The sequence below is a fragment of the Nothobranchius furzeri genome, chromosome 7 (genome assembly GCF_043380555.1).
Source record: "Nothobranchius furzeri strain GRZ-AD chromosome 7, NfurGRZ-RIMD1, whole genome shotgun sequence".
In the NCBI taxonomy this organism is placed as follows: domain Eukaryota; kingdom Metazoa; phylum Chordata; class Actinopteri; order Cyprinodontiformes; family Nothobranchiidae; genus Nothobranchius; species Nothobranchius furzeri.
The window spans coordinates 60,507,790-60,533,133 of NC_091747.1; the positions used below are offsets into that span (position 1 = coordinate 60,507,790).

The following is a 25,344-nucleotide window of genomic DNA, read 5'->3' on the forward strand; positions in this document are numbered from 1 at the left end:
ATAATTAGTTTTTGAATCTCCATACATTTTTTTTTCTTGAGGGGGGCTAATGGCTGATTTCCACAGATCAGCTCAAAGCTGAGAAAATAAACACAAACACTGTGAGCTCTTGTGACTGGATGTGTTATTGCTGTGCATATGGCGGCACCAGCGCCGTTCTCTGTGTCATGAGTCACCAACACCTTTGGTGTTGCCTCCCACCTTGTCGCTGCACACTGTGCTCTACATCTGTTCTCAGAGGAGTAAGACAAACGTACAAACGGTCTCCACGTATCCACGCAAATGAATTTTTAGGACTTTATTGAGCAATAAAAAATATACACCAAGGAAAATATTTTCCATTTTTTCCTCATAAATTTTCTTTCATCTCAAATCTGACACTTGCGGATGAACGATCCATGATCCAACGTGACAAAATGAAAAAGAAACAAAATTCAGAGGTCCGTTTTTTTTTTTTTTTTAGTTCAACGGTAACATTTGAGAACCGCTGAACTGGTCAGTCTGTGTGCTCACGTCATTCATTGAAAAATGAGTTTTAATCGGATTTGGTTTGAACAGAAGTGAAATCACAGACTAGGTGGTCACGTCTGACTCTGAGTCTTCGTAGAGTTCTGCTAGTCTCCGGAACTCAGGTCCCCAGTCCTCCAGGTAGTTATATTCCTGCTCCGACGGCGCGGCAACCGAGTCCAATGGACTGATGGAGCCCGTAGATGAGCCCTGACCCTCATAGGCATAGGTCTGGAGGGAGTCGTAGGGCGGCACGCTGGTGTCCATGTCGGCCTCCACCAGTCTCTGCCTGATAAACTCCTGCACGTCCACCTCATCCAGCTCCACAGATGGAGTCTTGTGATTGTGGGGAAGGCTACAGTGGCCCCTTGCCTCTGGACGAATGTCCCGTCGGAACTTCAGCTCCTCTGCGGCGGCCGGATTACGGAGAGCAATTATGTCAAAGGCCTCTGTGTCCTCCTCGCCGCCGCCCTCATCATCATAGGTCACAACATTTTCTCTGATGTCCTCCTCGGCGATGATAAGGGGCTCTTTCTTACTCCGCCGAAGTGTGACGAAGAGGACCACGATGGCTGTAACAAAGAGAAACAACGTTTTAGTGTTTGAATTTTTCTCTGTGATACATTTTGATGATTATTTATCTGATCTGAGGCCATTTTGATAATTCTTTAAAGTCATTCTATCAGATGGTTGTCAGTAAAAGCTGCTAACATCATGTTCACCCATCCATTTTCTCCCAGTTATCCAAGATTGGGCCACTTCTGATGATCTGTGATCAGGAAAATGATTGTTTAGGTAATTTCATTGATGATCCTTGAAGCAAAACCAAGATCAGGAGCTTTCAGGGTCAAATATTTTTTGTGCTGCTGGCAAAAATAATGAAGTTAATTTATTTTGAGATGCGACAACTTGTTAAAAAAATACCCCCCAAAAAACCAAGATAAATGAATAATTTCTTCACACCAGGGGTTTAAAACCAGCATTAATACTCTAATGACGATGGATTGTATTTGTGTGATGAATACCTTTAACTCATTCACTGTCATTTTAGATCCAACCGTTCACAGCAAATTACGTCATTTGCATGTTTTTTTACTGTGTGGGCGTCGGAACGAGCCCCCGCACGGTGAGAACAAACACCTCAGCTCTGAAGCCGATCTCCATCCGCATACGTCACGTGATCAGGAAGCAGAACATCCATGTGTTAGGAGATCATTTTGGGCCGCTGCTGTAAAAAAAAAGTGAGGCATGAACCGGAAAAGCTTCTGTCGATCACAATTCAACAACGGACTATGAAAGAACGGATAACGCTCGAAACGTGCTGATTTTTCCTGATGTAAGAGATGAGTCTCCGCTTTGTTTTGGTAGTTTTGGCATCGACATCATCCTAGTGGGCAACGCTGTGTCACTCTTAAAAAAACAGTAAAAACGGTGAGAAACGCTGGCAGCGAATGAGTTAAAGAGGGTTTATTATGTTCCATCATCAGAGAGATCAGTCTTTTTTCTGCGTGTTGTTACCTCAGACTGGAGCAGTTCAGGGGAACATAAAGAGAAATCCTGATCATTAAAAAAAACATTTTTTTAAAAGGTGAAATAAACAGAAGCGCTTCCACTCAGACGGAGACGTCCTGCAGCTATTAGGAGGTGTGAGACTAGAAAGTGTTGGACAAAGAACATCCAGCTCTTCTAACCTGAGAGGGCAAAGACGAGTTTGGCTCATCTACGTACTCAAGCAATGCTTTTTCTGTGTGAACAATCTGGTGGCAAATGCATTACCATAAAGCTTTAATTGTTGATTAAACAGTTAAGACTTGAATTTTTCAGTTTGCTCGAAGGCGAGCAAGGAAGAGAAAACAACTGCATCCAAAGTGAATAAGAGGGACAAGAAGCGCTTCGGGTTGTGTCAGAAATACAGACCTGACCTGGGAACAGAACATGGATTCACTCTTCTGGCTGTAATGATTGTTGGATTAACCAGAAAGCCACTTGGATATGAACTGGATTAAAACCACCACACACTCATTAAATCAGACTTAAGGCTGAATTGCCTTTTTTTTTTTAATAAAGCTTCAGCCAAATAGTTACCTTCAGCTTCTTGTGCCTGAGCAATGCAATAACCAACATTCACACAACATGCATGTTTCAGTACCACAGGTCGTGTACACGCACAGCCAGATATCTAGGAAATATAACTTGGGTCCACATCACCTTGTTTTCAGCAAACAAATCCATTGCATTGTGAAACACTCACAAAGGTATGCCAGGCCTGTAGAGAGCAGTAGTTCCTCAAATCATTGTTGTCTTTGCTAGAAAACATACTTCAAACATGAAATAACCAAGTGGTGGGCAATAAGCATCGTCCTTCACCTGTGGTCTTCTACACGGAGCAGTAGCTGAGCTTGTAAACACAAGTGAGTGCAACCACATTTGGGACGTCGGAGCACTTTCGTCATGAGCAGTGATGTCACGAAACATAAAGCCTTGCTATTTACGTCCACAAGCTAATTCTAACAATGTGTAATTAGCAAAGCTCTAACTTGGTTGGAGGTTTTCGAAATAATTGCTTTTGGTGCCGTGCTTCTCCACTTTCGTGTGGATGAAACTCCAAACCGTATTAAAATATTGTTTTGTGGGATACTCTGCTACCTTTTTCACTGGTAGGGTGGATGGGGGGATATGTCTGAGGTCATTGCAGGGAAGAAAGAGTCCAACCAAAAGGTAAAGCTCTAGATTTACTGGGTCCTTCTAACTCTCACCTATGAGAGACTCAAAGGAGAATCCTCCCTAGGGCAGGGTATCTTCAGGTTTAAGGGAGCCAAATTTAAGACTTTTTAAGAACTTTATAAGGCCACTTTGACCAAATTTAAGCTATTTTCAATATTAAATTTAAGCTTTAATTTCCAGCTATTGCCTGGAACCGGTGCTAACCACATCGCAAACGTGGGATTAGCCATCCAGTTGCCATTAAACCTCCATGGCGCAAGCTCCCCCTAGCTTAACCAGCTAATGTGCTCATCTAAAAATGGCCCCCTTTCACAACCAACTGAATGTGTACGGTTCCGCTTACGCCAACATCATACACAAAAAATCCTGAACACTGACTAGAAATTCACAAATTTTTTATAGAAATAAAAGAATCTTGTTTAGTGGGCCTTTGGTAATTAAAGACCTTTGGAAATTGTATTTAAGGATTATTTGTCATTTTTAAGGCCATAAATTTTGAAAAGCAAATTTAAGACTTTTTAAGACTTTTTAAGGACCCGCAGATACCCTGTAGGGGGGTTGGGCTCAGATTAAGAGGTGGGGTAAGTTCCAGCTGATGCTCTTGTCATCAAAGTCAGCTGTGGTAGTTCAGATGCCTTCTGATCACCTCCCTCTACAGGGGAGTTGGATCAGAAGGGTGGCAATCCAGCATGTTTCAGTTGTTTCCCTGCTTAAACACACCTGACTTTAATCAGCAGCTGACCAACAGGCAGAACAACTGACTCAACCATTGAATCAAGAGTGTTGGAGCAGGAAAATGACAAAAACATGCTGGTTTAAGGTCCTCGGGGATCAGAGATCATGACCCCTGCTGTACAGCTTTTCAAGACTAATCCCACTGGGAGATAACCCAGAATTTACTGGAGGGATTACATATATAAATCACAACAGGGATTCATTTGGTCAGGATTAAAATGTCAACAATTTAACATCGTTTAGTTGGTTGACATTTTAAAGAGACTGCTTACAAATTTAAATCAGAAGGTGGTGATGAATTTAGTGGTGATTTGTACTTTTATCACACTTGAATTTGTACCACACAAATGCCCAACATCCAGCCTGTTTATGATGGGAATCCAATAATGATGTTGGGAACGTTCAGACATTAGTTTAGAATGTACGTAGACACCAACTAATTAAACCTTTTACTGGCGTCTGATCACATTACGGACAGACAGAGCTGCTATAAGAGCAGAGAAGAGCTGCTGAGAGAGACCAAATGTCCAGCGAGGATGCACTTTAGGGTTTCATTCAAATGCATTAATGTCTAGAAAAAGAACCAAAATGATAAACAGACAAATTCTGTAAAATGTTTGGATAAACATCCGTCGTGTATTGATACAATTAAGTAAATTATATTATATTATGTGAACTAATACATTTGCAAACTGATCAGACCCATTATAAAGTAAATAAATAAATAAAATTATTCATAATGCTGCCTGGTAATGGGGCAGTCTCTGGTTACAGCATCTTAAAGCCTGCAGCAACGCTCTGAGCCTGAGATAATAAACTAAATTAACAAGGTCTGGGTTCATTTTCTTGTTTTCCTTTTATCTTGATTGGATGCTGACTTGTTAAAGCAAGGCTGAAAAGTAAACAGTCTGACTTTCACTTAAGTCATATAAAAAATACAATTTTGTTTTTCCTTTTCTTCCAACTTTTCTCCACCAGGTGAACTGGTGGCGCCGTGTTGGGGTTCAAAAAGGTGAAAAAATGCAATTTGTCCGCGACAAGGCTTATCGCTGGGTTTGTTTAGAACACCCAATTACTCTTACACAGAAATGTAGGAGTGTGTGAGGTGAAGTGGGTCATTCAAGAGAAGAAACAGAATGATTTTTAATCTTTTCACAACCCCTCAACGTAAATAATGAATGCTCTCATATTACTTTGTCTTATTCCGTAAACCGGACTGAATCATCCAGAGTTCAAAGCCAGTTTGTTGGTCTTTTTTCCCCCTCACTGGCCACTTTATTAGCAACACTTTGCTATTATTATGCTGGACCCAGGGTTTCCCCCAGCGCTTTATAAGGCTTGGTCACCCGCCAAGCTAAGCGTCATGCCCCTCCCCGACCCCACCGTGTCCGCTGACACGAATGTCGCACGGCAGGGAAACAAAAGTAGGGCCCTCCATCAGCTGATACTGGTGAGAAACAGCAGCGGATCGAGTGCACGTGCAAGCACCATACTCCCACCCCCCGCTGTCTCGGACAAGTAACGGAAAGGACCGTCTGCTTCATACGCACACACGCACACACACACACACACACACACACACACACACACACACACACACACACACACACACACACACACACACACACACACACACACACACACACACACACACACACACACACACACACACACACACACACAAACCCGCTGTCACGGAAGAGCAACGGAACTCGAAATTCATACACCAATTTAAGGATCATCTGGGTGCTCCAGTATGATTAGAACCAGCTCGTCTTCAGCAAGACTAACACGTTTACGTGCATTTAAAAACCAACGTCAGTCTTTTTAGGGCAACATTTTGGTTTTCTGATGCACGTGTAAGCACACTGACTGTGTGCATCGTCCTGCATCTGTCTTCCAGGTACCTCACGGTAGAAAGAGGAGAATTAAAATATAGAAACAGAGTTGGAGCTCAGTGATAGTTTCCAACGGTGTAATTTACAAGCAAAACCAACATTTTAACACCAGTGGTGTCTTCATCAGACACAGGTCAACACAAAATAGAGGCAATTACACCAAATCTGTAACAGGTGTGGACAGTAAGCATGCAAGCCCACACAACATGAAGGTGGGACTCCAAACACCACAAAAAGTTATAGGTTTATTTTAGGAAAATAAAAGCTCCCTATTAGTCAGTATTTTCCAGTTTAATTTTCTCTTTATATCTGTTTAATTTTTAACATTTTTTCATTCATCACTTTTTAAATGTTTTCTGCATTTTTTTATTTCAGTTTTGAATTTTTTTTTTCTAATTTCAGCTACAAGTGTAAACTTAATAGCGTGCAAGTGAACTAATCTGGTCACCAAGCCCCACCAAGTGTCAATTCTCCAGGTCATCAATCCAACAAGGCGCCTGAAACATTCCTCAGAGGTTCTGGTCCACGTTAACATGACAGCATCACACAGTTCCATCAATGATGGGAATATCCAGTTCCATCACATCCCAAAGGTTCTGTACTGAGTCCATTAGACCACCAACATCAGCAGCCTGAGCCACTGATACAAGGTAGGATGGATCCATGCTTTGATGTTGTTGACACAGGACGGTATCTGATCAGTCTGTCTAGTCAGTATATGATGTTTCCAGGGAGGTCTAAGTGCTCTGTGGTTCACCTCCTATGTCGTCAGCAGGGAGCATTCTGCAGGTCTGAGGATCTGCATGCTAAAGCAGCGGCCATTATAGACGTAACACTTTATACTCTGGTTAAAGAGGACTCCGAAGGAATTAATGTGACTGTTAAAACTGTAGGTTTGACTCAAATAGGGCATTGTTTCTCAAGTACTTAAGACCTGGCTATCAAAAAACAACTAGAAAAAAAATCCTTCAAATGTCTTTAAAAAAAGGCAAATTTTCACCATTGAATAAAACAGCTAAACATATCATGATCCATTTAAACTAATCATCAGTTTTTACGGACGTGCGAAGGACTCGCTGAAAACGAGACACAGCACTTCAGTTTGATAAAAGAAGCGTGATGCCACAGCCGCCAAAAATATGAACTTTGGGTAAAAATTTAGGATGAATTCATCAACGTGATGATGATGAGACGGCAAAGACCCAAATATGTTTTATTGTGGCATTTTCTACGTTCATTCCTCCACTTAAACCAATTAGTACTGTAATATTGTCAGTGAAACTAAATTGGTGTTAGTAATTGAAACTGCTTATTAATATTATCTAAGTCATGTGGAAAAGCTATTATCCACAGAGTCAATCCCAGACGCAGAAATATTCCTCTCTGGCCGGCTGCAGACTTAATTAAGGTGGCTTATGAGAGAGCACGGAGGTAAAGCACGGACATTAATCAGACAAAAGGAAAACAATCAGGCATAAACAAATATTGGCGACATGCAGGGACTGAACATATGAAGCATGCGAGTGTGACACTAACCAGTGTTCATCTCTAAAAGACCAGTTATTAGATTTTTATTAAGATCAAAATATCTGAATTATGTTTATTTTATATATGCAACAGTTTACGATTAGAAAACGTCCAAAACACAATTTATTTAGCCATTTGAATAAAAATGTTGTTTCTTTTTCTGTTTTATTTGGAATTTTTTGTGAAAAGAATGAAAGAAAAACAAATAACTATGAAAAATGTATTTGCAGTCATGTGTGTGCGTGTGTGTGTGTGCGTGCGTGCGTGCGTGCGTGTGTGTGTGTGCGTGCCTTCTCTGTCTTCTCCATCCCCAGTGAGTCGTGGAGGATGGCTGCTTATACTGAGCCAGGATTCTCTGGAGTTTCTTCCTGTTAAAAGGGAGTTTTCCTCTTCACTGTCGCTGCATGCTTGCTTAGTATGAGGATTTCTGTAAAGTCACTGACACTAGTCAGTGACTTGATGCAATTTGCTGGGTTCCTTATATAGGAAACATTATTTCTGATTGGCGGGCCATTCCCATCTGTACCGGGTCGGCCCGGGCCGGGTAGCCCTGGTCGGCCCCAGCCTGGCCCGGTTGATTCCACACATCCTTGCCTTAAGCCCATATGGGCTGATTCTACCCACCAATCAGAAGCTTGCTCTAATGGAAGGTGTGAATTTGCTGTCAGCAGTGGGTGTGTTGGCCCTGGTCGGCCTGAAGCAGACCCCCTCGAGAAGAGGGCTGAGAATGAGCCTTGGTTGGCCCGGAAAAATACCAGGCCACCCAGATATGTAAACAACCTACGCTACCCGGCCCGGGCCGACCCGGTACAGATGGGAATGGCCCATTAATGAACTGACCTGAATGGGAATGTTTATTATGTGAAGTGCCTTGAGACGACTCTTGTCGTGATTTGGCGCTTTATAAATAAACTTGAATTGAATTAAATGTGTGAGCAGCAAGTTGGTGGGAAGAGATTTGAATAAAGATATTTTTTTGTTTCCAAGTTTTGACATTAAAGTTAAATGTTGAGGAAACAGTCAAAACATTATTTCAACAATGGAATGTTGTAAAAAAATGTTTTAGACATTTTCCCCCAAAACAACTCAAAGGGTTGAAAAAACGTTGAAATAAATAAACAGGAATAAAGTTCAAATAAACAAGAAACCTGAAATACTTTGAAAACAGAACAAATGTTGAGGATAAAAGACTAAATGCTGGAAAACTTTGAATTGATGTTTCCAGAATGAGTTGAAAAAATTATAATTTTGGAAAGAAAATCTAAATGTTGAGAAATAAGTTGAAATATTTTTTCAAGGATCAAGTTAGTGGACCCCACCAAACTCAGAAACCAGACTTTTTTCTTTTTAATTATTATTTAACCCGAGTGTTTTGGGTGAAATTTTACTCCATAGACTACAAATGAAATTGTTTTCTGAGCAAACTACTTTATTTCTTCACAATAATCCTCAAAATGCTCAGAAAACCTCTGAAGCTCTTGGTTTATTAGTGTTTTCTGATAAAACCCACATGTTTTACAGTGTATTTGAGCTCCAGACACAAGTTACACTGTAATAAAGTAAAAAAAAAAACAATTATAATAACCTTTAATTGCATGCTTGTAGTTCATTCATGCAGGGAATTATGGGTGTTTTTGGTCATTGGAACAATTCTGGTTTACATGTTGATTTCCAATCTTCTTTTTGAACTTTTACTTAATAAATGTTTTACTTTATTACTTTCAACATTAATTTAGATATTATTCTCAACATTTTCTCCACCTATTAGGTTTTATTTTTGATAAATCAACTTTTATCTTGACATTATTTTTCTCATTTTGACTTTTAGCTATTTTAACTTTAATGTTGATATTAATATTATCATGTTGACTTTCTTCTTGTAGTATTTCATCGTTTTTATGGTTCATTTGAATCTCATCCTTTCAACATTAATCTTTCTCATTTAATTTCAGCCCTATTTTATAAACACTTGACTTTATTCTCAACATCTCATCTCTGTTCTTGACATTTTGACTTTAATCCCAACGTTATGTAATTTTTCATCATAATTTCCTTCTCTTGGACCTTATTAACTTTTTCTGCGCTCAACTTTAATCTCAAGCTTTTGAATATACTGGAAAACAAAATCAAATCCATCCATCCATTTTCTGAACCCACTTTGTCCACGTAGACACACAGGACATACAATCACACACACCTAAGGACAATTTAGACAGACCAATCAACATTGGCGGTTTTAAACAGGGGCCATAACAGGGGCCTGGGCCCCTATAGAACCGGCCCTGGCCCCTGTTATGGCCCCTGTGCTGAAGAGATCAGATTTTTTTTTCCCCGCGCTGCCTCGGAGACGGGAACTAATGCGCTGCAGCGTTTCAAACGGAGCCTTTAGAGAGCAGCACACTCTGTGGACAGAACTGTTTCCCGGTGGATTTTTGAAGAAAAGATTAAAAATAGTTTAAATGGGACCCAAAGAAATTCTTGAGGACGACTAACGGAAAAGACGCTGAGAGACGAAGGCAAGCAATACAGTTTATTTCCCTGACATCAATGAATTTCCTTTTGGCAAAATTGTGCACAAGCACAAAATTAGTCATATGGCGACGACAAAAAAGAATTTTGATATTGCACAAATTTTTCCCTTTTTTTCTTGCGCCCCCATGAAAAAATACTGGCCCCACTGTGGCCCCCCTGGAAAATTTGGCCTAGAACCGCCCCTGCCAATCAACCTAACAGTCATGTTTTTGGACTGTGGGAGGAGGCCGGAGTACCCGGAGAGAACCCACGCATGCACAGGGAGAACATGCAAACTCCATGCAGAAAGATCCCAGAACGGGAAGCGAACCCAGGACCTTCTTGCTGCAAGGCAACAGCTCTAACCACTGCACCACTGCGCCGCCCAAAATCAAATCCTCTTGTTGAATATACATTTCCTTAAGTGGCCTCAATAACACCTGTAGCTCTCTGAATTAAAGCTCATACGTCTGCACGGCCTAAAGCTGTTTACTGCAACTCTGAAATGCATCTAAAAGAAACCATGTTAAGACATCGACCTAACGGATGTAACATCCATTGTGATGGGAATGCATTTAATCTGGTGTAAATGCAGAAAGAACGTTGTGTTCAAACTTGAAAAACAGAAAGGAACAAGAAAGATAGTCGCTCTGTCTCTTCCAATAAGCAAAAGCAAACTCCGAGAAAGGTGCACTCTGTAGCGCAAGCTGTCAAGTCATCCTCTGCAAAGAGTCATTAAAAATAAACAATGTCTGTGCACGATGTTTCCACAGAACTAGAAATAAAGCTCATTCTGCAAACATCTTTGAACATCACTTCACCAACTCATCTGGATTCTGCTGTTAGCTTTTAATCAAATCCCGACACAAAAAAAACAAAAACAAACAAAACAACAGCCCTAAGAAGTGACCTCAAATGACGGGGTGTCCAAAAGATTTAAAACGCTTTTATTGGTAATTTGTTGTGAGTTTTTTGACAAAACATTAAGACTCTTTGGCCGAACGGAAGTCTGATATCTGAGACGTGAATCTAAAAACAAGCTGAGACACAGGTCGACCGTCCTGGAGAAAAATAAGAAGCCGATATGATCACTTCCCTCTGCTCGTCGCTTTGGTTCTGTCCTAACTAGGAGCTGCATCGTGCTGGTGTTTAAATATTCACAGCGTGTCTTCGACTCGACTGTTTTCTGCAAACAGCGGTGATGGCCTTTTGTTCGCCTCAGCCAGGAGAGTCGTGGAGGAAGACGGTCTGTATGATTATGCATCACCTTCACGCACTAACGTCCACAGACAATCAGTAATGAGAGGAGGGAAGAGGAGCAACTGTGTTATTAGACAGTTTTATCTAATCACGCCCTAATGCAGACAGGCTGGCGGAGAACGAAGCTGCAACACCTCTCAGGGCTGATTGTTTACTTGTGGAAATCTAATGAGTTCCCTTTGATCTTTTTACGTTCCGTTTGTGATATTTTTGACGTTTCTGATCGCAAACGCTGCTACGTGCATCTAACCTGTTAACACCGACCATCCGCTTTTCGTCGCGGGAGACACGATCGTATTTGCAAGTTCGTGTGAAAATCATCCGCTGTCACTGGAAAGACGGGTTGCCACGGTAACAAGGCACACATGCCCACCAACTAAATAAAGGCTTTTACTTTCCCACACATCTTTCTGATGATCTCGTTCTGAGAATATTTTTCAGGGTGGTTATGATTCCTCGTCCTGTGAGAGGGACGTGTGTTTTGTTTCCACACGCTGTCAACGAAGGGTTTTGTTAAAGTGAGACCAGACAACTTAATGGGACTACTGTCCTTGCCCTTGCCGCAGGAGGAGAATTGATTTATTGACTCAAGTTTGGCCAAGTCTGCTAAAATAAGTAGCAGTGCGAGGCTCTTCCCCTCTTTTTTTTACCCTGTTAGTTTTGGGGCTTTTTTTAGTCGACCTTTGAACTTATAGAGCAAAAATATTGACAAACAACTTAGCTGTTGTCCAATTGAAACCACGCAGAGAGCAGAATTGAACAGGTTTACAGATCGGAACATTTTTGTTTGTGCAGAGACAAAAATGATCGTCATCTCCCCGTAACCAGCCGTGTGTGCTCTGAATGCCTGAAGGTGGTTCGGTTAAGCGCTGGCCAGACGTTCAGGAATCGTTTCAATCACTGCAAAATTTCCTGGGAGTTTTAGTCAGATAACTTAAACACGGCACCACTTTCGACAGATACGAGCCATGAAATGTATTTGTCAGCTAGATTTTTGTCAGAATAATCCAACAGTCCCAGATTTTTTTAAACACGTCCTTCTTCAGAACAATAGTAAATGGCCAACGTTTGTATTGTGCTTTTCTATGTCAAAGAACTTCAAAGCTTCACACTAGTCAGTCATTCACCCATTCACACACACATTCACACACTGGTGGTGATGAGCTACACTGTAGCCACAGCTGCCCTGGGGCGCACTGACAGAGACGAGGCTGCCACACAACTGGCGCCACTGGTCCCTCCGACCACCACCAGTAGGCAAGAAGGGTTCAAGTGTCTTGCCCAAAGATAAAATGACAGACTCGTATGGAGTCAAACCAGCAACCCACTGATTGCAGGGCAGACTCCTGACACCTTTGCTAGCGTCATTCAATGTAAGAAGGCCAAAGAACATTATGTCTATCATTTTAACCCTTTAAGACCTGCCACAGAACAAGTTCGCCAGAACTTATATTTACATTTTTACATGCTGTGGTGCCATCTTTTGGAGTATTTCAACTTTCTATACATCAATACAACCCTTACATTATACATTTTAATTATATAAATGTAAAATGTTCATAGCAACAAAATATTTTACTAAAAAGTGCAATTATCTACACAGAAACTGAAAATCGTTTTTTGTTTTTACACATATTTTTCATTATACAGAAATGCCACAGCTTTATCCCTCAAAATTGTCAATGGAAAAAAGTTTCACACAATCCTTTCAAACAACCACAAATTTACTTGAAGTGCTTCCATAAAATAGTTTCTGAGATACACTCATTTATATAAACTGTAACAAAAACAAAAACTTAAATAATAATAATCTGCAGGAGTCTAAATGAATAATATTGAACATTTGTCACAAATTTTTCTGTAGTATATTTTTCCTTTTCTCTATTTTTCCTTTTCTCTAACTAATAATAATAACATTAATAAAGAATATTGCATGAATTTATACATGAGGAAACTGAAAGTGACACTTGAACATCCTCCAGCGCTGTAATGGCCTCAACTGCATCGAGGAGGGAATATGTGCCGTTTGGCGGGTCCATGAGTCATCAAAACGTTCGTAGGGGTGTGTGTGTGTGTGTCGGGAGTTTGTAGTGGGTGTGTGATGTGTGTAGCATGTGTTTGTCTAAACGTATTATTGCAAAAAAGCACAAGAAAAAAGGCGAAAGACTGGGACTACAACAAACTACAATTCGCGGGAAAAAAACGTCAAAGCAGGTGATTGGGTGAGTGATAATCATGTGACAGCTCACGTTGACAACGTGACGGCGTTTATTCTAGCGTGTGAAGCCGCGTGAGCTGCAGATCAGAACGAAACAGCGTCTGCGTCTGAATGAAAACGCTTTTCTTATTTGTGCGTTTTGGTTGTTTTTTGCTAACCCATTAGCGGAAATACGCAGCGCTCTGGGACACGTTCAGTGTGTGAGATTTAAGTGTGACTCCTCCGGTTTATTATGCAAAAAAAGTTTTTGTTCTATCTTCATAGTTTCAGTTCTGCAAGCATTTGAACACGGATATGCAAATGGGAGCTCCCGGCGGTCTTGTCTATGCATAGACGGCCTTTACAGAACAATCATTTTCTGTCTTCATCCACATGAAAACACTAAAACTGTAGTACATATGCCAGGCCTGTATGTGGCGCCATAAATGTAAACCAAAAGCAGAAAAAATGGGAGGCATGCAGATAAAGTTTGCACTTTGGTAAACAAAACAAGACAGATACAAGGATGAGTCATTGTTTGCAAAAAGTGGAGTTTCGGTTGTCAACTGAAAAGTGTAATGCAGCGTTTTGAGTTTCAGTCCTAAACCAGTTTGTAAACATAGTTCGGGGTTTTCTAAACATGTTTCTGTGTCATCTGAAGGCTGAAATGATCTTTTTGCTTTTCTTTTACAAATAAACAAAATGCTGTAACGCACGTCGACCGGGTCTAACCCCGGGTTTCCACGGGAGCCGTCAGCAGCACGTTACTGCAGCAGCACGTCTTGCTCGCGTAAGCTGCTGCTTGGCCCTTCCCACGAGACGCGAAGCAGCAGGGGAGCAGCTGTCACCGACAGGGCACGAAGTCACACGAGTCGTCAGTAAACACAACAACAAGCAGGAGAAAACTACAACATGGTTTGTGTTTTATGTTCTGTCCGTTTTATAATCGCCAATACGGACCTGAAAAACAAAGGAGACCGCTAGCTAGGTGATAACTTCTCACGGGGACGCACAGTTAGTAACCTTTTTTAAAAGTAAAGAAACCGGAAGGCAGTACGTTCTTTATTCTGAAAATCTCGGGAGCTTCTCTCCATTTCCGCGTCCGATTTCCTGTCTTTCCTTCCCCAAAAATGTCGAACTTGACCCGTTTCAGAGGCGTCGCGCGTAGAAAATAGAACCAGCGCTTAAAGGCAGCGACATGCTGCTCCTGAGACACGGCCGACTCGCGCTGCTGACGGCTCCGGTGGAAAAGGTTCTGTTGACCACAGCGGTTCCTGTCAGCAGCTGTGACGTGCTGCTGCAGTAACGTGCTGCTGACGGCTCCCGTGGAAAGCCGGGGTAAGCCAGGATAAAACCGAACAAGGGCCAACATTAGGATCTCTGTTGGCTAACTGAAACATCGTAATGCATAATTATGACATCTGCCCAAAGGTTTGGGCCTGTTTCTTGTACATCTTTCAAATAATGGCAAAAACAAGAGAGCCAACATCAGGTCAAGGCTCTGCTGTCTACTGGTCCATCACAACTTAAACGTTTTATCACTAAAAGCTGTTTCTATAATGCACCTTTTTATTGTGCATCTTCTCACAGCTTACTCCCAATTAACAAACATGGCAGGGATTTTATAAAATTAGGGTTTTTCTTTTGCATCCCACCTCTCACTTTAGTCTTTTTCTTTTAGATGAGCCATAAAAGGTATCTGTGAAGGCATTTACTTTAAAATCAATTCCCAATCCAGGACACATCCTGTCTCTTAAGATGCGGGACGTGTCGCGTCCCAGATGCTTTTAAAGGACCTCTGCTGAAGGTTCATGTGTGTGCCCTCGCTTTGAGGCTGCAGCATTCCTCCTCTGTTCTCCCTCCAGCCTGGATGCTTTTTAGGAATCAAAACAACCTTCAGAACATTTGCTGAGGATAATTTCCCAGTGACAGGAAGTGGATGCAGGAGAAAGCAACATAACACCACCAAGAAGACAAATGAGGGGGGCGTGTGTCCCTGAGCTCGCGGCATTTGATATTTCTTTAAATATGAACAAAGATTTGGTGGAGTACATAATGTGATTGCACTTAAGGATTGGAAATATTTTTAAAAAATACACAAAATATTCATATTCTCACTGATTAAGCAAAGCTTATGCTGCCTAAAAATCCAGCCAACAGAGGTCCAGATGTCTTCTGGAAAATTCTCCAAGAGGCTCAGTGTTTATCAGGAGAGAGAGATGTGGTGGTGAAACAGAACATGGTGGCGCAGTGGTTAGCACTGATGGATGATGTAGTTTGGGCTGCGTGGTGGCGCAGTGGTTAGCACTGTTGGATGATGTAGTTTGGGCTGCGTGGTGGCGCAGTGGTTAGCACTGTTGGATGATGTAGTTTGGGCTGCGTGGTGGCGCAGTGGTTAGCACTGTTGGATGATGTAGTTTGGGCTGCGTGGTGGCGCAGTGGTTAGCACTGTTGGATGATGTAGTTTGGGCTGCGTGGTGGCGCAGTGGTTAGCACTGTTGGATGTTGTAGTTTGGGCTGCATGGTGGCGCAGTGGTTAGCACTGTTGGATGATGTAGTTTGGGCTGCATGGTGGCGCAGTGGTTAGCACTGTTGGATGATGTAGTTTGGGCTGCGTGGTGGCGCAGTGGTTAGCACTGTTGGATGATGTAGTTTGGGCTGCGTGGTGGCGCAGTGGTTAGCACTGTTGGATGATGTAGTTTGGGCTGCATGGTGGCGCAGTGGTTAGCACTGTTGGATGTTGTAGTTTGGGCTGCGTGGTGGCGCAGTGGTTAGCACTGTTGGATGATGTAGTTTGGGCTGCGTGGTGGCGCAGTGGTTAGCACTGTTGGATGATGTAGTTTGGGCTGCGTGGTGGCGCAGTGGTTAGCACTGTTGGATGTTGTAGTTTGGGCTGCATGGTGGCGCAGTGGTTAGCACTGTTGGATGATGTAGTTTGGGCTGCGTGGTGGCGCAGTGGTTAGCACTGTTGGATGTTGTAGTTTGGGCTGCATGGTGGCGCAGTGGTTAGCACTGTTGGATGATGTAGTTTGGGCTGCATGGTGGCGCAGTGGTTAGCACTGTTGGATGATGTAGTTTGGGCTGCGTGGTGGCGCAGTGGTTAGCACTGTTGGATGTTGTAGTTTGGGCTGCATGGTGGCGCAGTGGTTAGCACTGTTGGATGATGTAGTTTGGGCTGCATGGTGGCGCAGTGGTTAGCACTGTTGGATGTTGTAGTTTGGGCTGCGTGGTGGCGCAGTGGTTAGCACTGTTGGATGATGTAGTTTGGGCTGCATGGTGGCGCAGTGGTTAGCACTGTTGGATGATGTAGTTTGGGCTGCGTGGTGGCGCAGTGGTTAGCACTGTTGGATGATGTAGTTTGGGCTGCGTGGTGGCGCAGTGGTTAGCACTGTTGGATGATGTAGTTTGGGCTGCGTGGTGGCGCAGTGGTTAGCACTGTTGGATGATGTAGTTTGGGCTGCGTGGTGGCGCAGTGGTTAGCACTGTTGGATGATGTAGTTTGGGCTGCGTGGTGGCGCAGTGGTTAGCACTGTTGGATGATGTAGTTTGGGCTGCGTGGTGGCGCAGTGGTTATCACTGTTGGATGTTGTAGTTTGGGCTGCGTGGTGGCGCAGTGGTTAGCACTGTTGCCTCGCAGCACGAAGGTCGTACGTTCGAAACTCGGCTGCGGCCTTTCTGCGTGGAGTTGTGTGTTCTCCCCAGGCATGCGTGGGTTTCCTCCGGGTGCTCCGGTTTCCCCCACAGATCACAACATGCCCTATAGGTTATAAACTGTAAGTCGCTTTGGATAAAAGCGTCTGCTAGATAAATAAACATAAATATAAACATAAACATAGCAAACAGCGATGCTACCCTGGAGGAGTCTGGATTTTGTGAGGAAAATCTTGAAAAAACTTGTTTTTACAAGAATTTGTTGCTTTGTCCCTTTTGCTGATTAACATCATCATTAAATATTTATTAATTTGATCACTGTGCTGTTTTTTTTTCCAGGTTCTACAACTTTGTATTCTGTAGCAAACTAACCGTTTGCTTTCGTATCAAACCAGATCCTAGCTTAAAAGGCCTGCTGGACTTTTATCTAGAGGGAGACTGAAATTAGAGAGCCATCACTGCAGTAAAGACCGAGTTCACTGTTATTCTTTAAATATGATCGGCCATTTTGAGTTTCATTTGCTGGCTGAACATGAAAACAGTCCCAGTTTCCTGCAGCAGCTGCCGATAGAAATTAGATTAGAAAGCTACGCAGATTAATGTCACACTGAAAGTTAGCACTCATGGACTCCGGCATGTTGGCTCACGGCGAGGAAGGCTGCTTTTGGCTTAGAGGCCAGGAGAGTTTTGGTTCCCCACTCCCTGATCAACTTCTACTTCCTGAAACAGGAGCGCCAGAGCTTTCGCCCCACAGAGATCGACTCACAAGTTATTTAAGCTCTAGTGTTGAACTAAACATTACCTGTGCCTACACCACCTGAGTTTATGATACAGGGTTGCTGCAGTTCGGTAACCTTACGCCGGGGGGACACCGGCCGCCGAAGCGCCGGGAGGCGAAGCGCTCACGAAATTCGGCCGCTGCTCCTCAGTTCAGACCAGATGCTTGTTTCTCCGCTCTGGTCGAGGCGCACCTCGTAATTTTTCTCCATTTCCTCTCTGCCTTTTCTCTGCTCTTTTCCTCTACACCCCCCTCCCCCTTGCTGTGTGTGTGTGTGTGTGAACCTCTGGTGTGAACCAGTTGTTAACAGCTGTCCTACGACTTTCTGCCTCTCTGTCCTGTTTGCTCCAGTTGAAAGACACCCAAAACCACACTGCCTTCACGTGGTCTCACACACACACACACACACACACACACACACACACACACACACACACACACACACACACACACACACACACACACACACACACACAAGTTCGATGTGTGTGTGTGTGTGTGTGTGTGGTTCTTTATGCAGTGTCTGTTTACGAACACATCTGACTATCGCGGAATTGTATTTTGAAATGCTTTATTTTGTTAAATTTACCGGCCTGCCTCTTATGTCGAGGTTTGACTTCCTGCCAGAATTGACGCGGTCCACCCGCGGCTCGCGAAAAAAATAGAGCAGACGCCAAAACGATCCCTGCTCGGTGCGGGCTGGAACGCCGGCGCGCGCCGGCCCACGTGGTCTATAGAATAAGATAACAAGGGCGCCGAATGAAGGCGGCCCCCTTTTCGCGGCGCTTCGGCGGCCGGTGTGTCCCCGGCGTTATGATGGTCAGCTGACTATCTGCATTTACTGAAGGACCAGGTTATTCCATCGATGGATTTTTTCTTCCCGATGGTGTGGACATGTTCCAAGAGGAGAATGCCAGAATTTGTCAGGCTCAAAATGTGAAAGAGACATAAAGTTCACACATGGATGTGCTGGAGAAGGCTCTGTGCGGCGGTTGGATTCCCAACATCAATACGCGATCTTTGTGCAAATGGAAAACAACACTAGATGAAAACAACGCATAATCAAAGCTGAAGATGGGCTACTAAAACATTTGTGTGAGCGCTGCTGAAGTTTGGTGGCATTTGTTTATTTATTTTTAACCATGCTGTGTATGTACCGCGATAAAGCCCTAAAATAACATAATCTCAGTTATATGCCTTCATCCCTTAGCCCCGTAGCACTAAGATACGACATCCCCACTGGAAATCAGAATAAAACACAGCTAAACTAAACTTTACGTGTCATCCTTGCTTGGTTTTATTCCTTTAGTGGTTTTAATGTGATTTTGAATATAATTGAGCCTCCTCTCCATTACTGACTTTACAGTTTTGCCTCATTTCACATTTTGTAATGAACCCGCCTAATAATTATTCACACCATAGCAGAAGGCATTGATCCACTCAGACAGTCACTGCAGGAATCCATAAGATTTCCATGGAAGAATTGATGTGCCCTGTGATTATAAACAGTGTATGAAAACACAGGATAATCCTCACCTGCCTGTAAGTGTGTACACTGCCAACAGATTAGATTTAAGTCCCATTCCAGAGTGTTTCTGATCGGAAATGCCTGAAACATAGATTGCTTCCATCTCAGCATGTAAATGGCTGCGAGCAGGCGGATTGTCAACGTCACTCATTCAGTTGCATATAAGTGGGCGTTAACCCGGATGTGGACGTGGCGTTAGCATTCCACCTGGCTTGGCGTTTTGCAGCAGACCAAACTTCCAGGTAAGTGAGGGTATTTAGACTAAAATTGATTAAATAAGAACGTGTCGCCCTAACAAACGCTTCTACATTTAGTCTATGGTCTTGCCGTGCCAAGCCTCTGCGTGACATAACTTTGCACTCCATGGCAAGAGGAGCAAGGTATCTGTTCTTTGTTTCCGTTTGTTGCTCCTGATGTTTGTCAGCGATTGACATTAATTTGCAAATTATGTATTTTCAGTTTTGACGGCGTTTGCACAGTGAGTGACACCAGGCGCTCGGTGAGATTCTGGGAATGAGATGTGTGCATCTACAGCCTGACGCAAATATAAAGTTGCACCCGTCGAAGCTCTCCTCCTTATTTCTCTTGAATGCCAGGGGGCAGCAACACAGTACTTGTTTTTAGCTTCATGATACTTTCTGACCCATTATTTCCAGTCACTGACCTCAACATCGACTTTCTAGTCACCTTTCATCCAGTCTCATTCCTCTGTATCCTGCTTTTAAGTCCTTCTTTCTTACCCTTTAGCTCGCTACTCTCCAAGGACGTAATTTTCACTTTAGAAGTGGGGGGGGGGGGGGTATCTTTACAGTATGTTCTAATGGGAAACAGGCTTCAACACAAATGGTTGTTTTCCACTTGGTCCTAGAGCTCAACCAGTATCAATTTAATATAGCATAATATTGTTTTTGGATAGTAAAAAGTGCAGGGGTCAAAACTTGACTTTGGAAAAAGTGGGGGGGGCATGTCCCCCCTGTCCCCCCCCCCCCAAAATTACGTCCATGCTACTCTCACATTTTAAATTCTGCCACCGTCCCCACATGTCTATTCATCCCTCCCTTCTTCGCTCGCCCTTGTCATACCCTCTCAACCCCTCCACTTTCCCTTGATCCATTCCGGTCCACCTCCTCCATCCGCGGCCTAAGGACATTTGCCCCATGCAGATCCTCCCTGCTCCAGTCCCCGCAGCAGCAGCCCAAACTCACCAAGCAAAATGATGATGCACAGCAGGATGGCAATCAGAGCCCCCGTGCTGAGACCCGCTGAGGAGAGGAACGCCTCGCCTTGGCATATTCGGATCTTGCCGTGACGCTGGCATGGGCACACTCGCAGGGTCAGGGTGCTGGTGCTGCTCAGTGATGGCTCCCCGCCATCCCACACCACGACGGGCAGCTCATAAAGCTCCTGGGTCAGGTGGTTGAAACGCCGTCGCCTGGCAATAATGCTGGCTGTGCTGTCTGCAATAAAAAGTGTTGGGAGACGACTTTTGTGAATAATTTTGCATTTTTTGTCAGTAAAATACAAACTTCTTGGTATATCAATAAGGACTAAACAGAAATATATGAGAAGAATAATCTGCAACAGCCAACCGCTACGAATGCAGTTTTTGCCGGAGCTGGATTTTTAGATGCTTTCTTCTTTCCTTGATGTGCCAAAGAAAATTAATTTGAAAATTGATTCATTTACTTATTTTCATGTTTTGCAGGAGAACAGTTTGCCTTGGCCTTTGAAAGCACTTCTCAGAACGCGCTGTGTCATGTAAACAGGCATGAGAACAACATGGAAAAAAGAGCAAGTAAAATTGGCCTTTTGATGGAAATCTTATGACAAGTAAAAGCAAAAAAAAGCAAATAACTGCACAACAAGACTGCTTTGTTTTTGGTTATAGTATAAATGCTTTTTTCACATGTTTCTTTTCCACAGGCATCCATTCTGAATGGTTAATTAGCAATCAGTTTCATTATGATTATTCATTTAACTTCTGTATGTTTCTTGGATTTTTTAAACTTTAAATCCAAGATATATAATCTAATATCACACATTACCTTCATTTAAGAGTGGAGCTACCATCCTAAATACCAACACACATCACATTGTCAAGTAATTTGATGCTTATTATTGTCATAATCTGAGTTTGTAATCCCATCTGAACTGTATAAGAAGTAAACCAAGATCACAAGTGATGCTAAAGCTACTGCCAAAGGTTAATGAGGGTCACCATGGTAACGGCACAACTCCGTTTTTTTCATTCCCAATAGGATTCTTAACGAGCACGTCAAACACTTGAACAGAAATGCTCGGGCAAAGCGATTACTGTGGGAAATCAAACACTTGAGAGCATTTTCTAAGGCAGGGATTCACAAAGTGTGGAGCTGCCGCTAGGGGGTGCGCCAGGTGAAAAGTGTAATGGCTGCGGAGCTCAGAGTAGTCTGTCATATGTCACCATTAGCGTAGAAACTCATTTGTGGGTGGGCCAAAGAAAAAGTAAGTGGGCACAATAAATGTAATTGAAAACAAGTATATTTTTGCGCATGTGTGTGTGTGTGTGCGTGTGTGTGTGTGTGTGTGTGTGTGTGTGTGTGTGTGTGTGTGTGTGTGTGTGTGTGTGTGTGTGTGTGTGTGTGTATGTGTATGTGTGTGTGTGTGTGTGTGTGTGTGTGTGTGTGTGTGTGTGTGTGTGTGTGTGTGTATGTGTGTGTGTGTGTGTGTGTGTGTGTGTGTCCTCCACATGTGCCCTAGCTTCATAATAACAATGCACCGAGCTTCAGCACTCTGGCCTGCGCACGCCGATATGTTCCGTATTTGATCATTTTTAATGGTGTTGGAGGAATCTGAAGGTGGCGAGTCATTCTGGCAGATTGTAATTAACACCTGTCTCATGCAGGTGTTCTGACGTTGTAAACCTCACACACACAACATTGTGGATGTAACAAAATAACAAGAAATGATTCCCATTCAGGCTATTGACAGCGCGCTGAAGATCTGAAGTTCAGAGTGTGTCTGTCAGAGGTCAGACGCGTTCCAGCGGCACCACGGCTCACGGGTGCACAAGTGAGCACATCTGGGCTGGGCAGAAGTCATTTTACAACATTGGTTTAAATAGCGCCAATAACGAGACGCGGTGACTGGAGCGGCTCATGGAGCTGGTTTGCAAATGGGGTAGTGTGTGTTGTAATAAAAGAAAACTGACACATGACTACCAGAAGCCCCAGAACGTTCAGGTGTATAAAGTTGACATAAAATTACAAACTGGTGAGAATGTCGTTCTGAAAAGCACCAGCATTCCTTCAAACTGTGTGGTGAGATGAATCAGGCTTGAATAACTCCACTTACTATCTAAAACTTCACACTCTTATATGTACTATTTCAGTTGTGAAAATGCTGAATCGTGCACAAGGGCAACCCTTTCTTTCCACCCAGTGAAAACACCTCCGCTGCGCTGAACGTTCAAGCCGCTGCTCTTGAGACCTCACCTCCCACTCCAGTCTCTGCTCCATCTACGAATAATTAGAATGATCGACAGCTGGAAAGACAACACGTACTTCAAGCTTTATTAAGTCAGATTTGCCCTATCGCCGTGTCGGCACGCAGATGGGTAGAGGGGTTCAGTGAGAAAACAGAGAGAGATGCAAACTGAGAGGAGGAGGGGTGGGAATTTAAAGATGACAGAGGAGGGGGGGTAAGTGGGGGTTGTATGTCTGAGGGAAAAAACAGAGTGTCAAAAGGTTGATGACAGAGACTGAGCCGACAAAGGAACAGCTCTGTGAATCCTGGCATGTACAAGTACAGAGCCACAGCAACACGGGTCTGTGTTGATTATGGTGAGGAAAATCGTATCCATTAGGGTATGGTAATTCACGTGAACCCACGTCTCGTCACAGCTGGGAGGAGAGGAGTGTGCTGTTGGCCATCTGCATCCACAAACCCACAATGAGACTGAAAACCTCCCATTTTATTTAAAATAATTCACTTTAGCTACATTATTTTAAGTACCAGTGAATATTCCTTTTTGATGGCTGTCTGGTTAGTATGCATGACATGCGCGGTTCCACTCAGCCCTGTGGATTTCCTCTTTGCACTGAGCACGCTAAGCCAGCACTGGCAAATGGCCTCCTTTTTCACTTCTTTCCAAATGCATCAGCTCGATGAGAACTGTCACATGCATAACTTTTGTGTCACTTACACATTCCAGTCGCTTCTCTTTTTGTTTTTCAAGAAGTTTGACTGGAAAATCTTCAAAACGACATCTTTTGGATGCCAGTGCAGCTGCTGGCTGGAACTGCATCATCAACTTCATGACATCTAAACATCTAAACATCTAAACCGGCGCAAAAGCCGACTTTTTATGTTTAAACAGTACTAAACGAGTCATGCTCAACAGAATGTTAAAACTACTGGAACTAGCTCATTAGGGTCACTATGGTAACCTATACTGACTTAAGCTTGGTTTATGCTTGAAGCATTCACTTTCCGCTTGGTGATGCGGCTCACGGATGGAACGCGTTTCACAACTCGCAGCGTTTATGGTTCATGCGGCTTGTCTCTGCGGTGAGCCAATATTCTCCCAAACTGTAGGGGGCAGCATGGAGCTCTACGGCATGCATCCAACACTACACCATAGTAGAAGTAAAAATGACTGCTGTTTACGACATGGCTTTTCAGCATTTTTAACAGCGTCCTCGTCTTTTCCGACAGTGCGAGCTATTTCTCTCCAAGAATTATTAACAACACGTTGATCACGGTGATCTCTGAGAGCTGAATCATACAAATGTCTGTATTTACGAACCGCTGCCATACTAGTTCTTGCAGTCCGCCATGTTTTTCCGCGTCCGACAATCCGTGTGGTTAGAAATTTTCCTAGGTGCGCGTTGCGGAAATTTTAGGCCGTGCGGAGGCGCGGTGGAGGGGCGTGGTTGTTAAAATGACGCAATTTCGCCGCGCGGAGCCGTGCGGACCTCGCGGATGCGTCAAGCATAAACCAAGCTTTAAGCCTAGTTTATAGTTCTCCTTTAGCTCAGACATGAAGAGGCATAATGCCTGATGCGTGATGCAAGCGCTCAGCAGCAGATGATATGACTCCATAACTGTCTGTGGAAAAAATGAACAAATAATGAATAAATGAAACAAACAAATAAATAAACCGAGTGAAGAAGATAGGGTTGATGGGGTTTAGGTCAAAGTGGAAACCGCACAAGTGTCTGTAATTCCCTGATTGCTTTCTAAAGTGAATGCAGATCATCCCTAGCTGATCTGCATGCTTTGATGTATAAATATTGTGTTTTATTTGAAAGCAATTAGATAATTCAGAACAATGTGAAGGTAATATTTTTGAGATAATATCTTCATACAATTGGGACCAATCATAGAGTGTTTGAATATATTTATTTCAAACAACAAAAGGATTACTTTTTATTTACCATCTTCTGTGTATTTATCAAAAGAGAGATACAAATCTCTTTTCTATACATCTGACTCTCAGTAACATTAAAATAAATGAATCAACAGCAAAAAGCAGAGCCACTTCTCTAGACTTCACACTTGCCTACACGTGCACTTTGTTGCTTTCCTTGTCAACCCTGGTGGGTGTTTGTGGGTGCTGCTGATGGAAATCTGCTCCTCTGGGTTCCCATAAGGAGCTGTGGCATTATGAGGGGAAAAAAACATTTATATATGTGTGGGGTAGCCCAGAAGTGCCTCTTTCTGTCAGCTGGAGGAAAATGTAGCTTTAGACGACAGTACTTCCTGATATTTGGACATCTCTCCTCTGACTGGCCAACAGCAACAATACTCTACCACCGACTCTGTTTGCTCTGCAACATTGATGATTTATCTCCACAAATGACACAAGCCTGGAGGACTTTTGCTGTGTGGTGGAGTTGCTAATGCTAACGGTTAGCTTCTACTAGCCGAGACGTTCTCTGCTGTTTCCTGGACGCTAAACCAACAACAGCCTTCCCCGTCATGAGTCAAGATATTATCCATATTCTGGAACTGTGCTGTTCTGGGCGGCTGCATGTTGGAGTAGCTC

The 25,344-nt window shown here is 43.2% G+C and overlaps 1 protein-coding gene across 1 annotated transcript in view; it reads right to left on the reverse strand.

Annotated features, from left to right (window-relative positions):
- Positions 1-273: 273 nt before the first annotated feature.
- Positions 274-25,344, reverse strand: part of LOC107383081 (cadherin-18) — a 164,207-nt gene continuing 139,136 nt past the window's right edge. The window contains exons 11-12 of the mRNA XM_070553262.1: positions 20,522-20,773; positions 274-1,079 (exon numbers count right to left, since the gene is read on the reverse strand). Coding sequence (XP_070409363.1) covers positions 574-1,079; positions 20,522-20,773 — 758 coding nt within the window. The 3' untranslated portion in view covers positions 274-573. The remainder of the gene's footprint in view (positions 1,080-20,521; positions 20,774-25,344) is intronic.